This window comes from Mus caroli, chromosome 2 (genome assembly GCF_900094665.2).
Source record: "Mus caroli chromosome 2, CAROLI_EIJ_v1.1, whole genome shotgun sequence".
Classification (NCBI taxonomy): Eukaryota; Metazoa; Chordata; class Mammalia; order Rodentia; family Muridae; genus Mus; species Mus caroli.
The window spans coordinates 29,299,994-29,319,212 of NC_034571.1; the positions used below are offsets into that span (position 1 = coordinate 29,299,994).

The 19,219-nt window shown below is 45.9% G+C and overlaps 1 protein-coding gene across 2 annotated transcripts in view; it reads right to left on the reverse strand.

Annotated features, from left to right (window-relative positions):
* Nucleotides 1-3,524: 3,524 nt before the first annotated feature.
* Nucleotides 3,525-19,219, reverse strand: part of Zbtb34 (zinc finger and BTB domain containing 34) — a 24,916-nt gene continuing 9,221 nt past the window's right edge. For both annotated transcript variants that reach the window (XM_021156876.2, XM_029474381.1), the window contains one exon: nucleotides 3,525-9,944. In XM_021156876.2, the coding sequence (XP_021012535.1) occupies nucleotides 8,420-9,944 (1,525 nt within the window). In that variant the 3' untranslated portion in view covers nucleotides 3,525-8,419. The remainder of the gene's footprint in view (nucleotides 9,945-19,219) is intronic.

Here is a 19,219-nt window from a genome sequence, read left to right on the forward strand (position 1 = left end):
AGCCTCCAAGGCAATGTAGACCCTGCAGAGTCAGTGGGCTGACCTTGCCTTTGCCTAACCCTATGTAGAAATGTTCTGTGCGAGAGCCTGCTAAATGTGAAGTTCCACAGCAGAAGCTGCCTCCGTGCTGGGTGAACTGAGTTCTACTGCCTCCCCGTGGCCACAGTGTAGAACCTACATTTCTTAGCTTGAGACCAAATACAAGCCTAATACATGAGCTGCAGCTGTTGTGAGCTGTGTTCTCATTTAACTGTTACTCTCTGGGTTTCACTTCAAGTGTTAGAAACACTGCAGAAGCCGGGTGGTGGTCACACGCTTCTTTAAATCCGGCCCTCAGGAGGCAGAGGGAGACTGGGCTCTGTGAGTTTGAGGCCAATCTGATCTACAGAGCAAGTTACAGGCCAGCCAGGGCTACACAGAGAGACCTTTTATCAAAAAAGAAAAAAACAAAACCAAAAACAAAAAAGCTCTTAACATATGTCCCCAAACCTATCCTTATTTCCTAACTGCCTGTATTTAGAGTTATTGTTATCTCATTAAATATTAGGTATTCAGTAAAAAACTCAGATATCTATAGGTGGTGAATCAGCACATGTATTGTATATGCGTATATTACATATGTGTGTACTCTAACCTCACCTCATACGTTTGCCTCCTTCATTTTGATTTGGTCTGGGTTTTAAAAGACTTATGAGTTGTTGTTGTTGGTGGTGGTGGTGTGTGTGTTTGCGTGTATGTCTGTGTGTCTGTGTGTCTGTGTGTGTCTGTGCTACATGCATGCAACCCCCACTTTGTTCGTTTGGTTTTGGTTTTTAGCCATGACAAGGCTTCCTGAGGCTTAGGCTGACTTCTTGCTGTGCAGACGAGAAAGACTTTGGTCCTTTGGCCCCGGCCTCCCCATGTACGGGGATCACAGACATCAGCCACTGCACCAGCTCAGATACATTTCTTTTTTGCTTGTTTTGTTTTACTGTATAGCCCTGGCTGTCCTGGAACTTGCTCTGTAGACTGAGGTGGCCTCGAATTCACAGAGACCTGCCTGTCTCTGCCCCACAAGTGCTGGGATTAAAGATTGCCCTGCTACCACCCAGCTTGCTCTATAATCAGCTACTTAATTCACCTGACTTTTGTTTCATGACCTTTGTCACCTAGCTGAGCCTCCCCTTTCAGAGTAGGTTTTTTTCTGGCTCTTTTTCCCTCTGGCAAAAATCTAGGTTCTCAAGGGTCCTTATAGCCCCGGGCTTTAAAAAATGGGTGGGGGGAGCTGAGATGTATGAAGAGTGTAAGTAAGCACTGTACAAGCCTGATGACCTACGTTCCATTGCTGGAGCCCCTATGAAGGTAGCACAGAGAGCAGAGAACCAAAAGTCGTCTTCTGACTTTAACATGTGCTGCAGTATGTGTGTGCGCCCACCCAGACATCATACACACTTTTATACATTAACTAGATAGTTTCTAAAACTGTGTGTTTATGAGCAAAATGCCACATCAGGAAGTGGAGCCTTTCAACAGAGCCTGGTGGTAAGAGGCCTATTCAGGGGCCAGGGAGGGAAGGGACTGCAGAAGAGGGAAGAAGACGACTGGTGGTTGTTATCATAACCTGGTAGCATCCCCCCATTTCACCACCAGCCTAGCCACAGCAGAGGAAGCAAGAAGGGCTGAGTGGGTTAGCTTAGTTAGTGCTACAATGCTTGCCTACAATGAGGGAGTCACTGAGTAGAGAGGAGGTTTGGAGCTGTGATTAAAGGGCAACATGAAAGCTGAGACCGGCAACTGTGCTCATCCCCCAGCATGAATGGCACAGGCAAGACAGGGATTCCTGTCCCTTGCTGAACAGCACCAGAAGCCGGGCTCCCCGGGGAAGAATCATCCGTCAAAGCAAGGACATTTTCTTTCTTTCTTTCTTTTTTAATGATTTATTTATTTAAAGTATATGAGTACACCATTGCTCTCTTCAGACACACCAGAAGAGGGCATCAGACCCTATTGCAGATAGTTGTGAACCACCATGTGATTGCTGGGATTTGAACTCAGGACCTCTGGAAAAGTTGTTGGTGCTCTTAACCACTGAGCCATCTCTCTAGCCCGGAAGGACATTTTCAAAAGCCTTGGTGAGGCTCATTCCATGCCGTGATGGAATCTAGCCTTGGTGCCCGGGTGTCTCCATGTCAACAGCCATCTTTTGATACTCGCAGTAATACTGAGGGAAGAAAGTGAAGGGGTTGAGAAGAGAGGGAAAAATCATTTAGGAAATCCTCTGAAGACAGCTCCAGGGACCCAGATGTGTGATGAACAGTTTATCTGAAAGTAACTCATTAAAATGACAGTCATTGACAGTAATCTGATTGCCAGGGCAGCAATCCTCCAGGTTCTAACCAAGACTTATCAAAGGTGGGTTCCATAGTTGTACTGGTTAAAAGCCTGAAGTGGGGCTAAGGATGTGGCTGAGTTGGCAGAATGCTTGCCTAGAAAGTCCCAGGTTGGATCTCCAACACCACATAAAACAGATTTAAGAGACAGGGTGCATGCTTCTAATCCCAGCAATCTAGAGGTAGAGAAGCAAGAGGGGCATCCTTGGCTACATAATAAGTTTAAGTCTATCCTGGACTATGTGTGACCTTGTCCCAAAACATAAAACCCTCAAGTGAAGAGGAAGTGCAAAAAGAAGTCATGGGACTCAAGTCCATGGCCAGGCTCAGAGTCAAGTCAGGCAAGACTCAAAGGCAGGCTTCCAGTCACCGAAGCTAACGCAGGCGGCACCAGTTAGAAGGGAAGCTGGTTCTCAAACAGGCTTTCCATAGCATATACCATCTCAATGTCACCTGACTGTAAAGGAACCCTGCTCAAATGGAAGAGAACTTTCCAGCAGCCTGGACACACAGCAAGAGACCATCAACTTGTAGAATCGTGGCAGCCATGCTGATCCATGGTTGCACCCCAGCCCCACTGCCCTGTTCAGCCCCTCACTGTGGTACAGGGTCTGTACTAAGAACACAAGGCTGAGAGTTCAGGATTTCTGCAGTACGGAGCAGAGGCTGAGGGGTGGAAACATAGTGACAAAACTGTCCCACTAGTGTCTGTGCAGTACAGACAGAAAGCAGAAGCACCCAGTAAGTCTATTGTGAAGGGTCTAACCTTGCAGGGATGCTGCAAGGAAGAAAGGCTTCTGAGATGGAGGATGAGTATAGAGGAATAGAAGAGGGGGATGAGTGGGAGCACGGAGGAACAGAAGGAAAAGAGTAGGAGGAAGACAAAGGAAAAAGTGTAGGAAGCAGGAAGAAAAGTAGTTCTGGTCATTGACAACTGTTTCAGCAGAGATAGAGAGCCTACCCACTGTGAGCTGCACTGAGCAGCTCAGGACACCCACCCCCGGGGTCCCACAGCTGGATGGAGCATGTTGAGGACAGCCCTCTTGGCCACACAAGAAAGGATCAGAGCATCACAGTGCTTCAGGCTTCCTAGGCTACATCCAGCCTTTCCGAGAGCCAGTGGCTTGAGAAATAGAGATGCTTGTCAGAGGCAGGGGTGCTCCTGGAGGACATGGGTTGTGGTGGGAACACAGAGACCACAGCAAGGTTGCTCTAGCAGCATTTTTATTTACAAACAGCAATTTCCATCGAATTTATTACCATAAAAAAGCCATTTACAAGCAAGAAACAAGAATTCAGAACGAAATGAAGCAGCACTGAAATATTCATGTCACAAACCTAAAGCAAAATGAATACGAGTAAAATATCATTTGAATAAATAGTCTTCAATTCATGCTATAAAATAACCCTTAATGGCAAGTTACTAGTGACACAGCATCCGCTTAGCTAGCTTCATTTACTTCACGTGGTGATGAAGTGTGGCGTTGAGGTTACCAGTTTATATTGCAAGATAATGACACCATGTGAAGTCATTCAAATTGCTCAGCCATTTGTAACAGAAGACTAGTTAGCCCTACTGCTAAAGCGGTAAGAGGTGATTTCACATTAGGAAAATGGTCGTTCTCAGGGGAGGCAGGTGAGTTTACCTCTTGCTCTACTCAGGGCAGCAGCCTGGAGCTTGGTCTCCAAGTCCTGAGCCACATTCACAGCATGCTTGTTGTCACTGAAGGGCAGGGCGGTGAGAGGTCTGTAGGCTCAGGCTGCCACTCAGGGCAGTGAGCAGAGCTCGCTCCAGGAGCAGCAATAGCCCTGTCTGTACCAGACCCAGGGGAGCACCTGGAGTTGGCAAGCCCTGGCAGGAACAGTGGGAACTCTGGCACTTACTGAAGACGACATGTGTGACAACCATTACAAATCTGGAACAAAGTGAATGACTTCCCTGAACTCTCAGTTCAGCTGCACTGAGTAATGAAACCTATGATGTAAGAACTAGATAGTCTTGTATAAAGAGTTTACATAATTCCCCAGTACTTTCATATATAAAATTTAATAAATAACCCTGACCAGGCTAAAAGCACCATTCAAGGGGCATGAGCCCTTGGAAAATAGTTTAGATGTTGCATATTTGAGTCCCTTTCAGTGGTGGCTTCACAGGAAACCATTATAGAATCTAACAACAACAGAACTACAAACACATAGCAGTAACAAGTGGAAAGCTTAGAATAAAACACAGCAACCCAAGGCAGAGCTCACTCATACAGACGTCCCCCCGCCCTTGCGTCATGTTCTTTCGGATTCTCCCCAGAATCTAGGTTGTTAAAAATTAAACACGCACACACACACACACACACACACACACACACACACACACAAATACATGCCTGTAAAATAAAGAGGTGGGTTATACTTGCCATCATTAGGAGAGGCATACATTTATAGATCTCTGGGAGATTTAAAAATTACCAATTTAGTTCTACAGTATATTCTGTTTAACAGTGAACCAACAGTATCCTTTCTGCTGTTTAAACACACACACACACACACACACACACACACACACGAGAGAGGAAAGGGAGGGAGTGAGGGAGGGAGGGAGTGAGGGAGGGAAGGAAGGAGAGAGAGAGAAAGAGAAGAGAGGGAGGGAGTGAGGGAGTGAGGGAGGAAGAGAGAGAGAGAGAGAGAGAGAGAGAGAGAGAGAGAGAGAGAAACCCACCAACAACAAAAAACTGCCAAGGCAGAGCCAATTGACTGGGAGGCTTTTCCACTGACCAGGAAGATGAACTCATCTTTGTAACTGTATTTACAAATGGTTTCTAAATGTATTTACAGTTTTAGTAGAAACAAGAGGGCAGAGTACTGATGAGAACAAACAAAGATTGAAAACCACAAGTGTTAGCAAAAGTATAAAACATCTTCACAGTTTGTGCAATGGGGTAATGTTGCAGGGAAGGGCGCTGTGGCTGTCTTCACATTGTCTAACATGGAAAGGTAGCTGAGAAGAGACTCAATCACGCACAGGCCTGTATGAAAGCAGGACACACTGCACTGCAAAAGATGTCTTCACATATTGTTTATCTTAGTGGACGTGTGCATCGGCTATAGTGAGAGACCTAACCTACAACTGTACAGGGACAGGTTTGCTGTCCACAAGGAGTTGCACAGTGAGCTTCGGGGAGAGAGGCCTGCTAGGTGGCTATGCTGTCTCTCCTGGAACATCCTCATGTGGCTAGGCACAATTAACCGCTGCTGCAGTGTCTGCACAGTGAGCCCTTGGTAGCCATGCCCACCGGTAGGCACCTAGGGTGACTGTGCAGATAGGCTATGCAGCGATGTGCTGGCCTGGGCGCTGTCCCCCTCGAAGCCCTGTGAACTTTACAGTACTGTGTTATGGCTTGAGAATTCATTCTTAACACTGCTAGCAGTGGAGAGGGTAAAGTGTTAGCAACACGAATGGGAGCAAGCGCAATTTGTAAAACACGGAATCATGATCATTTAAAACTCAAATTGGTTTTCTGCCCTTTAACAGTCCCATTACAATGTTTGAACCTGAACTGTACAATCAAAGCAATGTATATTTTTGTCAAAGACAATTTTGGATAAGTCACTCTTTGGTAAACTCAAACCAGCTAAACAAGTTGACAAACACAAGAACTCCATGTCTGTGAGTTCCAACAGACAGTGACAAGAGCCAGGACATGGACATGCTGCCCGAGTGTACCAGCCTCATCACAGAAAGCTCTGGAAGCACCTCAGAAGGCCCCAGGCCTCAGTGAGAAGGAGGCTCCTTCCCTGAGCTCGATGTCTCACATCCTTAGATTTAGGGCCTTTCTTGTCACAAACTTAATTGATATCACAATACAAAAAAGAAGTCTTTGCATTTAATTAAAAAAAAATCAAAAGCAAACGCAATCATGTAAGGAAAATGAAAATCACAGACATTTACCTGAAGCCTCAGAACACACTTAAGTAGGTAAACACTTGGGGCCCAGCCTCCCCTTGAGGCGCTCAGCTTTCTAGGCTGAACAAATGCTCCAGGGAAAGAAGAGATCCCGACTTAGGCAGTTTGACGAGGAAAAGGCATACCATATACCCGATTAGCAAGAGCTGCTCCAGGAGCAGCGGGATTAGTCATCTACAGGAGTTAACACTGAGGTGAGGCGAGTTCACATGTGAGCAGATCCTGTGTGCTAAGGAGGTGCTACTGAGCCGCCACCGGGGCTGCTACACACAAGGGCTGGGATCAAACTTTTTCTCAAAAACAAACAAACAAACAAACAACCAAAAAGTTTTTCCCCCAAACCCATTGTTCTTGGTATCTTATGAGCCACAAAAGCATGGCAGACCAGCAAACATCTATTTCTGTATTCCTCAGCTCCTAGCCTTTGAGGTTGGTCCTCAGATTCTGGGTCTGTTGGTTTGAGTCCATGTCTCAGGCTCAGGTTCTCAGGCAGAGACTAGAGCGCCGCTGTCCCTGGCATGACTAAACTGCTCTCTCTGTCTGAGTCCACAGCACCAGAGCCATTTGTGAAGCCTGTTGGTGTATATGAATCTAACAGCAAACAGAGACATTCTCCAAAGCACTGACCAGACACAACTCAGACAGTAACCAGTTTGCCAGCACATGCTTTTGAGGTTTCTTTCCAGGCTGTGAACTTGAGAGGAAAGTAACTACATCAGTACTACTGGTAGGTTTCACATTTTCTAGACTGATACTGACCTAAAAGATAGTTAACATAAAAATAGCACCACATGACCAAAAAAGTGAGACACACACAGATCTGGTGACACACAGAGGATCTTAGAGAGAGTTCTGACTTTTTTCTTTAAGCAGGAAACACTGAGAGTGGGGAGCCTCTGGGGCTCTCATTAGCACACACAATACCAAGATAGATATATTGCTTGCAATTCCCGTAGAGTATATAGCTTTACAAAAAGTACAAATTCCAAGTTCTGCAGTTTCCCTGGGAACTGCATAGAAAAAAGTTGCTGTGCACCTGAACTGGCTGTTTGAGAGAAAAAAAAAGAAAACAAAATAACAAAACCACAACACTGCTTGGAGAATTTTGTAGACAAGCTCTACAAATTCCTGTCCTTTAGTCGGAGTACTAACTCAAGGTGGAGCGATTTAGTTACCTGGTATGTATGATTCTACAGTACAGAATGAAGGTAGAGTTGTAAGCCAGTAAAAACCTTGAAAACCACTGCTCCTTTGGGGTTGGCTAGTGTAACACTACACTGTGTAGAAAGGTCAGCACCGCAAGCTGTCCAGTGTACCTGGACAACAAACAAAAACTCCAAAATGGTTTCCCACTACAGTTGAAGGAACCTTATGGCATTTGGTTTATGTGTTTGTTATGAAGCAGAGCTACGAACACTGTGATTTGCTTTGCTTGCATTTGGACACAATGATTACTATATATGAAAGTCTACTGACATTCTTCTGTAAGGGAAACAAAGGGTTAAAACTAACATAGTAGGCGGGGCTGAAACAAAGCCAGAGCTCTGTTCACATTGTATTAAATTATATATTCCTCTTACATTCACCTCAACCAGAATAAACTCAAATTTGAGAATGTATATATACTATATATATAATAACCACTTTATTATATATATATATAAATTGTCTAACTACCCCCTAAAAGTAATTTTAAATTAGAAAAGATTACCCATTTGCACCAGCTGACAGCATCCTAGCCTCTCACAATGAAAATGCACTGGGGCTAGCACCCACAGGGAGTGCTGCCTCTTAGCAGAGAACGTGAGGTCAACCAGTTGGCATAGCTGAATCACTGGCAGAGCTGGGAGAAGCATTTAGCCAAAAAGGAATACTGTCAGCCTGCGTTTTCCCTGGATATGCTGCCCTTCATGCTTTGAGCTCCTTAGGGGAGGGGAGTAGAGGGGAGGGTAAACACAAGAAGTCCCCACCCAGAACCTTCAGAGAAACTAGCAAAAAAACCAAGAGATGTCCAGGTGGTGGGGAAAAGCAAAGATTACAACCAAGCAGATCATAAGGACGCACTGATTGCTGTGCTCTGTGCAGGTGCTCCTTAGTCAGGCGCATCGGACACTGTGTGCATTTCCAGGCGGGAATCTAGTGCCATCTCTGAGGCTGATGCATCACTTTCGAGTTTCTGTTCCACATACATGTCTGTTCTTTCGGGGGACTCCATGCGACCCCTGCCTTCGGTGACCCCCGGGTGGTTTTTCCGCAGGTGCTGGTTGAGGGTACCCTGGAATGGAAAGCACTTCCCACAGACCTCGCATCGGAATGGTTTGTCATCAGTGTGGCCCCGGATGTGATACTCCAGCTGGTCCTTGCGCGTGTACTTCTTCCCACAGAACTTGCACACAAAGGGGGTGATCCCCATATGCAGCCGCATGTGCCTGTCGAGGCTTCCCTTCTGGTTAAAGGACTTCCCACAGTAAATACAGATCAACCTCTCGTTGTATGGGTACCAATACCCCCTGGCGCTCCTCTCCCGGGGACTGCTCTCGTAACTGGGATTGTTCATCATGGCTTCACTGTCAGACCCCTGCACCACACCCTGCAGGTCACTGTGCAGGTGAACAGACAGAGCTCGCTTCTGGCGGGCCCCACGGCCTCGGAAGCAGCTCAGCATGGACCTGGATGGACTGGAATTGGTCTGACCTCCAAAAGCTTCTGGCACACTGGAAGGCTGTGAAGCTGTCTGGGAGTAGGGGTATGCATGCTGGAGCACAGAGCCGTAGGCGCCCACATTCACGGCCACAACTTGTTCCCCATCAACCATCTCCGTGTGGTAGCCGTCATCACCCAGGGAAGAGCTGTCGGAGCAGCTGGGCCGGTCAGACTTCTCCATCTTCACTTTCACCTCAGTGATCTGGCTCTCTCTCACCAACAAGTCCCCTTGCTCGTGGTCCCCTTCTATCTGAATCTCATACTCAGACACACTCCCACTGCTCCCACGATCTGAGTGCCCCTCTTCCTGCAAGCGGCTCCGAAGGGTTTTGTTGGGGGTTGTCTCCATCCGGAGATCACTGCTGACTGGAGGCTGCCGTACCTGAGGGCAGTACGGAGGGGAGATTTCAACAGGATTGGTGAAGAAGCTGCCATCTTTCACCCCATTTCGGCTCTCGGGATTCTCTTCAGCACCAATGGTAACAGAGTCAACGTCTCCCACGCTGATCTTTGAGTGGATGCTCTCTAGGATCTGTGTGCACTTGTCAATGACACACTGCATCTGAAGAAAGCTGGCTGCGGTCAGAAAACTGACAACATCCTTCAGCTGCAAGGACATCCTTCCAGTGTAACAGAAGGAGAGCAACTGCTCAAACACGCTGGGGTTCTTAATCACAGAGATCGACAAGCCACTCATAGTGCTCAGTGCTGAATGGTCCCGGAAATACGGGGAGCTGGCTGCGAGGACGGCTTTGTGGGCTCGGAAGGGCTGACCCTGAATGTGGACGATGATGTCGCATAGCTTCCCTTGCAGGCGGAGCTCGTTTAGTTGGCTCAGAACCGTACTGCTGTGCTCAGGCACATCAAACTGAATGAAACTGCTGTTGTCCATTTCTCCCGACACGAAACGTAATCTGCAGAGACAAAGAGCACCCGTAATTCGCCAGGCCTCCTCAGCAAGAGCAGGCAGCATAAATAGCTCACTGCAACTCTGCAGCTAGCACTACGGTCTGCCTGGACACTCTTCTTCTTGCTCAGTTTTATCTTCCATCTCTCCATTAGTTCACCTACAGCCAAATAAGTGAATGATCCATTGGCCCAGCATCACTCTTTCTCAACACTCAACTTGATCAAAAGTAAACCCCTGCGCCCACGGGAGGCTGCCCTGTACGCACGGGAGGGAGGCTGCCTCAGCTGAGACAAGGTGGTATCCTTCAAGGGACATTCCCATCCTCCTGCTGCCGCTGGTCTCTGGAGGACCCGACAAAAACGCTCCAATTCATGTGCACAATATCTGCATTGTGTAGTGCATGTGTGTGCGCGTGCGTGTGTGTGTGTGTGTGTGTGTGTGTGTGTATGGCTTATGTCTGTGTACATGTTTACATATACACTACATGGGCAGAAACATGTGTGAGCATGATCATAGGAGCCAAAGGTCAACACCATTTGTTTTCTTGGTCTCTATCTTGCTTTTTGAGAATAGTCTCAAACTGAGCTGAGAGCTTACCAACTGCTAAGTCCTGCTGGTCAGCAAGACCAAAATACCTATCTGTCTCCTGCCTATAGCATTAGGATAACCAATAGGCACATGTCCCCAGGCCCAGTTTTTAAATTACTATTACTTATGTGTATAGGTGTTTTGCCTGCCTGCATGCCTATGTCCCGTATGCATGCAGTGTCCTCAGAAGCTAGGACTGACTGCTGAGTCCCTGCGACTGCAGTTACGGACTGTTGTGAGCAATGCTGTGAGTGCGAGAGATGAAATCTGAGTCCTTTGGAAGAGCAGTGAGCACTCTTAGCCACAGAACCACTATTCTCATCCCCACGTTTGTTATTAGATTGTATTTATGTCTGGGGTGCCACAGTGCACATGCAGAGGCCAGAGAACAACTTCTGGGAGTTGACTCCTTCTCTCCAAAGTTCTGGGAGATTAAACTCAGCTTGCCAGGCTTCAAGTGGATGCTGAGCCATCTCTCTGCCCTCGCTTGGTCTTTTCACATGGGTACTAGGGATTAGAACTCAGGTCCTCATGCTTGTGTGCACACACTTTACTGACTGAGTCATCCCTAGCTTCTATTTGCATATTTCCAATTGGTATTTTTCAAGTGTTTAGTCACAAGGAATGGAACAAACTTCTTTCCAGTGCAATCTTGATTTGCAGGTCAAGCAATACTCAGTCCCTTACAGGATAGAATTATTTCAGGCAAAAGCAGGAAGAGTGACAGACACACTGCTAGTGTAGGGTCCTCCAGTGCTGCTCACAGAACTGGCATACTTGGAATAACTGCTCCCACCACTCCTGACCTGGAATCTGCAGCTCTGGACCACTTAAAACCCCTGACACTGAAGAGGCCAGTGAAATGGCTCAGTGGGTAAAGACACTTGCCCAAGCCTGAGTTCAATTTCCTCCATACAACGGAAGGAAAGAATAAATTTCCAAAAGCTGTCTTCTAACCTCAAGTTCACTGTTGTACACACACACACACACACACACACACACACACACACGATTTTGGTTTGAGACAGGGCCTCAGTCGGGCCTGATATTCGGGCTCTCCCTGAACACGCAGCTCGGCTCTTAGGAGTGTGTACCGTCACACTTGGCCAATCATCATTCTTAGGAAAAGGCTCCTTACTAAGAACTGCATCAAGAGCAAGAAAGGCACGTGAGACAGTCTGCCTATGTCTTAACTTATTTGAGCACTAACTCCCAAACCAGACGGACACATGAGAGGCAAAGCAAACACAGTAAAATGTCACAGCGGCACATAGCTGTCACTGGCTACTGTGAAACCTGCTGAACCAGGTAGTGGTGGTGCAAGCCTTTAATGCCAACACTTGGGATGCAGAGGCGGCCAGATCTCTGAGTACAAGGCCAGTCTGGTCGACCATCGAGTTCCAGGACAGCCAGGGCTACCCAGAGAAACCCTATCTCCAAAAAGCTAAAAAGTCAAAATGTTCTGCAGTTTTGAAGTTTTTTACACTAGAGGATTAGACAGCATCATCTACAACAAAAAATACAAGGGAAGTCAGGGCCTTAACAATTGTAAGCAATAAACAGTCAAAGAAAGAGACTCAACTCGGAGGCTGGACAAGCACGGACAGAAGGAAACAAACCACTGGCTAGCACAGAGCCAGCGAGGAGAGGAAGAGTAGGGCCAGTCTACTGAAGACTCTTGCAGGACGGGCTCAGCCACTGACTGGGTCACATCAGCATTTTCAATCTTGTCAGAATTTGAGCTAAAACATTTTAGTCAAAGAAAAATGCTGTGCTCCTATTTATCCTAGACTTATGATTGAAATCATTTTGAAATCTGCATGAAATGGACATATTTTTAGGATAACATAAATTGGCAGAAGTGCCAAGAAGCAAACGATCTCCAGGCCTTTCACGCTGTTCTAACTGCGTACAGAGACACGGAAGACAACTCTGTGCATCTGGTGCAAACCCGACACCAGAGGACGGCAGGCAGCAGAAAGAAGTCTGTTTCAACTATGGGACTGTAAGGCCCTTACAGGCAAATGCCAAGGATTGGGACTGAGCAGCTAAGGTTAGGGCTAAAATGATCTGGGCATCAGAAAGGCAAAGGAGAATCTCACGCGCCACATTGACACCCCGACAAAATCTCACCTTAGAAGTAAATACTCGTTCAGAGTAAGAAAACAAATCGATAAGCAAGAGACAAAGCACTACTTGTAAAACTATAACAAAGTAGTAACAACTGCAAAACAAAAACATCATCCTTGGAAAGTCATTGTCTGCTCCAAAAATATATTAAATATATCCAACCAAACAGGTGCTGGCCCCAATATCCTTAGCTCCTGTTAGCACTGCCACAGCCTTTTCTTTCCTTTCACCATGTGGATCCCAAGTATTGAACTCAGGTCATCAGGCTTGGCAATGAGCACCCTACCCACTGAGCCATCTCACTGACCAATATCTTAGTTTTTTTAAGGTCTATTTATTTTATGTATATGACTACCCTGTAACTGTCTTCAGACATACCAGAAGAGGGCATCGGATCCTATTAGAAATAATTGTAAGCCACCATGTGGTTGCTGGGAATTGAACTCAGGGCCTCTAGAAAAGCAGTCAGTGCTCTTAACCACTGAGCCATCTCTCCAGCCCTTACCCACTATCTTAATAAGGAGTTTTTATATGGGTAAGTGAAGAAACAGATCTTGGCTATGAGACTTAATGCTATAGAGATGAATGCTGTCTTTAAAATGAATTCATAAATACAGGCCAATGGAATATTTTGTTAAATTTCTTTTTAAAAAACAATTTAAAAATGTATCTATTCTAGAACATTGATGTCCTGTAAGAATACAAGCCATGGGAGCTGGAGAGATGGCTCAGCAGTTAAGAGCACTGACTGCTCTTCTGAAGGTCCTGAGTTCAAATCCCAGCAACCACATGGTGGCTCACAACCATCCATAATGAGATCTGATGCCCTCTTCTGGTGTGTCTGAAGACAGCTACAGTGTACTTATTTATAATAGCAAATAAATAAATCTTTGGGCCAGAGCGAGTGGGGCTGACTAGAGCGAGCAGAGGTCCTAAATTCAATTCCCAGCAACCACATGATGGCTCACAATCATCTGTACAGCTATAGTGTACTCATATACATAAAATAAATAAATAAATAAATCTTAAAAAAAAATACAAGCCACATGTTTTTAGTGTTTTTTCAGTAGTTACCAAACTTTCATCCAAGCTTCTCCCACCACTACAGCACAGTGCTGGACACAGAACCCAAAACCTCATGCATTGCTAAGGAAGGCTCCAATGGTGTGCAGTGCCCTAGCCTCCAGCACTGCTGAGAACAGCCCACAGCTGTGCAGTACCTAGCCCACCTAGCATTTGTGCTTGTGAAGTAAAAAAATACATACTTAATTTAACCCAATAGAGCAAACATCATCATGAGGCATTTTAAATTCCTCACCACTTCACACCAAAAAAACCCTGCTGAAAGAAAGAAAGAAAGAAAGAAAGAAAGGAAGAAAGAAAGAAAGAAAGAAAGAAAGAAAGAAAGAGAGGAAGAGAGGAAGAGAGGAAGAGAGGAAGAGAGGAAGAGAGGAAGAGAGGAAGAGAAAGGGAAGGGAAGGGAAGGGAAGGGAAGGGAAGGGAAGGGAAGGGAAGGGAAGGGAAAGAAGAAAACGGGCTGGAGAGATGGCTCAGCAGTTAAGAGCACCGACTGCTCTTCCAAAGGTCCTGAGTTCAAATCCCAGCAACCACATGGTGGCTCACAACCATCTGTAATGTGATCTGATGCCTTCTTCTGGTGTGTCTGAAGACAGCTACAATGTACTTACATATAATAAATAAATAAATCTTAAAAAAAAAGAGAGAAAGAAAGAAGAAAACTCGAGCCAGATGTAATGTACAACTGGGCCCTGGCATCAGGGGAGTCATACATACTCCTTTCACCATAAATCCTGGTGAGAGCAGGTCTTCTTCAGAGTGAGGGTGTGGTCACAGAAGGCCAACCAAGCCAACTATCCTTTAAATAGGATCAAAGGGATGCAGAAAGGTTATCTAGATCAGCGAGGGTGTGGGAGTCCTGCAGGGAAACCGTCCCCACAGAAGGAATCACAGGTCTCAAGAGATAGAGCCAGAGTCAGGAAGGAAGGACTTGCTGCAAGCTCCTTCTCAGCAGGGACAGGGCACAAGGGAAGAGCAAGGCCCAAAAAGCTGCTGGTGATGGTGGACTTCACACCAAGACTTCACCGCCATTTCAAGTATGGGGAAAAGGACAATCACTAACGAGAGGTGGTTTGGGCAACTTGATAAACTTCTGGCTAGATCCTTCCTGTATGGCATGATGTCAACGTAGAAATGTGGAGGTATAACTACAGAAGTAAAACTTTTATACCTTGAAAATGCTTACAAAAAGGACAGAAAACAAATTATGAAAAGGATTACAGAATTACCTAGACAAGAAGTATGAAATTCACAAACAATAAATACCAAATACCACAATTGACAACTCCATAAATATGAGCAGATGCTTTTTAAAAACAAAGAATAAAAATAGCCTTTCAGACAGAGAAAAACAATCACGTCATCAGTAAACAAACAAGACTGAAGAAGAGATGCAATTCTGTCTCCTTTTGGCAAGCCTTACAAAAATACACCCGTCACCTAGAAAAGGTCAGGTGTCACTGTCTCATGGCATTTCCAGCAGAAGGGGTTTAACCAGAATATCAGAGGCTGAGGTGAGGGCAAGGAGCAGCAGAGCATTCTGAGATGGAGTGTGAGGCTGGAAGGCTTCTGCAAGGCCTCCTCTAGTAGGATGGCTGGCATCAGTAAGGCGACAAGAAGCAGCACACCATGGCTAACACCTAGAGGACTTCATCTTTCGGCAAAAGTGAGAGGTGCTCCCCTCTGCCTCACAGCAAAGCCTCCCTGAGCAATGAGACATCAGTCTCCTCCCCAGAGCTGCTAACAAGCAGCAAGCAAAAGCTTTGGGAACTAGGCAAGGTGAGTTCACAGCTAACTTCAGTTCTAGGTACATTATCAGGCTACAGAGAACAAAAGGTGTAATTAATTTCAGGTTCTATGTACCCCATGGCCAGATTGATCCTAATAGTCCCAGGACAGAACACAGAGGCTTTGCCGGGATATCAGTTCACCCACGGCCCTCAGCTCATCAGGACCAGGAGCTTCCTAGTTCTTCCCCCGCACTGGAATTTCAACAGGCCTACTTTATATTAAGTAAAGTTTCTAAATAAGTTTGTCTTTAAAGTAAAAACATGTGCATATTATAGCACTTCAGAGCATAGGATAGAAATGTATAAAAACAACAAAACTCTCCCCAATCCAGAGCTCTCTTTGAAAGGAGAATTCTCAACATGTACTTGCATGTGCTGGGTACTAAGAAATGGAACTAGGTCTGGAGAGGCGGCTCAGCTGTTAAGAGCACTCACTAGCTGCTCTAGCAGAGAGGGTCCAAGTCTGGTTGGGTTCTCAGTACCCACACAGCAGCTCAGTTATCTGTAACTCCAGCTTCAGGGGATCTGATGCCCCTTTCTGTCTCCTTGGGTACCTGTATGCAGATGATGCAAAGATGTACTTTTTTTCCAAGAAAAAAAACATATCTAATATACCTTAAAATCTTCATTTACTTATCAGCCTCATGTTTTCCAACTTCATAGATCTATAGACACCTGTGTAGCAATGAATTTAACCAGTGTCAACTGATGCCAAACCTGGAAGCAAACTCTTCAGCTATTCCCAGCACGGTGACATGATGCGCATGTCTGGGCTGGCTCTTTTCTAACTCCTTGCAGAAGAACTGAGAGGCTTTGCATTTAGCCTGCAATGCTGAAGCATCTTCTAAAGAGGTGCCAAGGACCCATTGGTTTGCCCCAACTACAGGGAAGAGCTGTTCCCACAACTACCAGCAACGTGCATTAAACTATTTCACCTCTGCTGAACTGGAGGGGGGAAACAGTACCTCCTTCCTCCGACATGCATGTGCTTTTCTACCAAAGAGGCCGCCATGTTTCTCGAATGTAAAGGCATCTGTCAATGTCCAGCTGAACACGCATTGAGCTGCCTCTTCTCATTCTCTGCCTGCAGTTGACTTTTTACTGGGTTGTCAGAACTCTTTATAAATTAAGGAAATTAGACTGTCATTTGTGCTGCACTAAGATTTAATTGCAATCAGTAAATGGCACACTAACTGGGGACTTAAATGATTTCTCTACACTGACAGGAAATACTCACTCCACATCAACTCCTACATACAGCAAACCACAGGGAATGCAAGGACTCACAAAAGTCTCTGGCTTGCAGTTTGACATGGGCTTAATGCAGCTTTCTCCCAGCCCAGGGAGAGATGGGAATCAAATTCATTTTTGATAATGCAGAGATGTGATTTATATTCGTTTTTCATTTAGATTAAGTTTGCAGCTGCTTCAGAAAACAATAATGAATTTGATTATTCCACTCACTAAAAACATTAGGATCAGTGTTCTTTAATTTAGCAGATTAATCATGTCTTCCTAGCACATTATAATAGGCAAAAAAACAAACAAACCCAACAACAACAAAAAAACTAGTCATATTTTAACTCTACAAACGAGCACATATAAACTGGATCCACCTCCCCATGGTGCCATTAATAGCTATTTTGTTTTTGTTTGTGAAAGCTATGCTGTGGAAAAGAACATGGAACTCTGCTCCCATCACACAAGGAATTAGCTGAAACTGGCTACTGCTGGCTATCTTCCTGGTTCTCTTCTGCTTATTCAGCCAGTGGGAGGATAATCTTCCTGTTCTTTAAAAGTCACCTGCAGTCACAATCCTTAGCCTTCCCGGGCACGAGGCTATCTATCCTATGGAGGTCCAATGCTGGGTTCTTGCTAGGAAGGAGGCAGTGCATGCCTCCCTTCAAGGAGCCCATGTTCTCCCCAGTGAGTCAGGTGTTCTCAGCACGCTTCCATGTTTGCTGTCTGGACCTCCTATAGGCCTAACCTCCTTGTTTCAGTGGGCCCAGGAGCAGGAGTGAAGCAGCAGTGGCAGAAGAGGAAGGAAGGTGCCAGGGACAAGTGACAAGCACCTTCCTATCCACGACTAAGACAGTGAAGGCATTTCAGTAACAGACCTCAAAAGTACAAATGCTCAAAGCATCCTCTTTCCAATCAAAATCCCCTTTCATGCCTGTTCTCCCAGCATAGCAGCAGGAAGACAGGAGGCCAGCCTATGCTAACAGTAGATTATTTCTGAAAGCAACAAAAACAGACCTGTGCAGGTAAGAGCTGTGATCAAGAAAACATTTGGGGGAAGGGGGACGCTCCTAATAAAGTGCATGACCTCTTCCAAGATCAGTTTTGATGCCCTTGTATTCTTCAGATACCTTTTTCTCTGGCTCATTTATACCTGCATTAGGCAAAAAGTCCTCTCTCCATACAAAAGCCTTAATTTAATTAGTTAAGAACCACAAAGCTAGGGCTCAAGTGACAGCCCTTCGGTGATTCAAAGTGGGTATCTTAGAGACAAGACACCACCAAGACAACACAGGTTCAGCCCAAGTTCAACAGAACACAAGGCAGCACTGAGACTGCAGGTCAGAGAGCAAGTGTTAACTGAGAGAGCCATGAGGATGCTAAGGGGGTAGGGGGCGGCATCCAAGCAGCAGGGAAGTCTAAATGACAAGGTAAGTTCAGAGTAACAGCTTGAGGTGGGAGAAGTTTGGGCACACCAAGGAGGGAAGCCACTCACAAGCCCTAGCACTGTGGCATGGCCACTGGGAAAGGGACTAGTCTGTCCAGTACCATTCCTCACACAGACCAAAGGAGAAGGGAACAAAAGGCCTTACAGAAGACCAGATGGCAATGAAGTTAGCAAGTAAAACTACCTGAAAACTCTGCATAGTCTCACCAGGAAAGCTCACTGCGCTGTGGATGCTGCCCGGTGCACTGCTCTAAAATGCATGATGACTGATGCTAAGCTCAGCTCCGAGGCCTCCCTCACAGTCATGTTTTTTACCTGAGGGAGCTCTGGAAGAAAAGGGCACTGTACAGAAATGAGGAGACGGGAACAGACATGCTGAGCTAAAAAGAGACACCAGTAACTGGCCTTGATCCTTCACATGGGTATGAACAAAGGAGGCAGAGAAGCAAGAACACTCTTACAGTGAGTGTCCCTGTAGGTCACTTGTAGGGTGACATGAAAGCCTGGCCAATCAGAACACAGCTCCTGAAGCCTTCAAAGCAGTTGCCTGCTTGCCATGTCCTAAAAACCAGTAAGCAATGTTCAGCTGCCTTTGGCTTTCTCCTGAATATCATCAATATTCTTATTTTGGGGGTGGGTGGAGGTGCTCCGAGACAGGGTTTCTCTGTGTAGCCCTGGCTGTCCTGGAGCTCACTCTGTAGACCAGGCTGACTCCAACTCAGAAATCCGCCTGCCTCTGCCTCTCAAGTGCTGGGATTTAAGGCATGCGCCACCACGCCCAGCATCATCAATATTTTTATAATAGTATTTTGAAAACACTTGTGTATCACCAAAAATAACTAAAAGATCTGGGTATAGTCATAAACATTGGCTTAATGGCTCTCCCAGGCATGACATCAGTTCCAGAAGCCACAAAGGCACAGACAGACAAATGTACATGACTATATAAAAATGTATGATGAACCAGGCGTGGTGGCGCACACCTTTAATCCCAGCACTTGGGAGGCA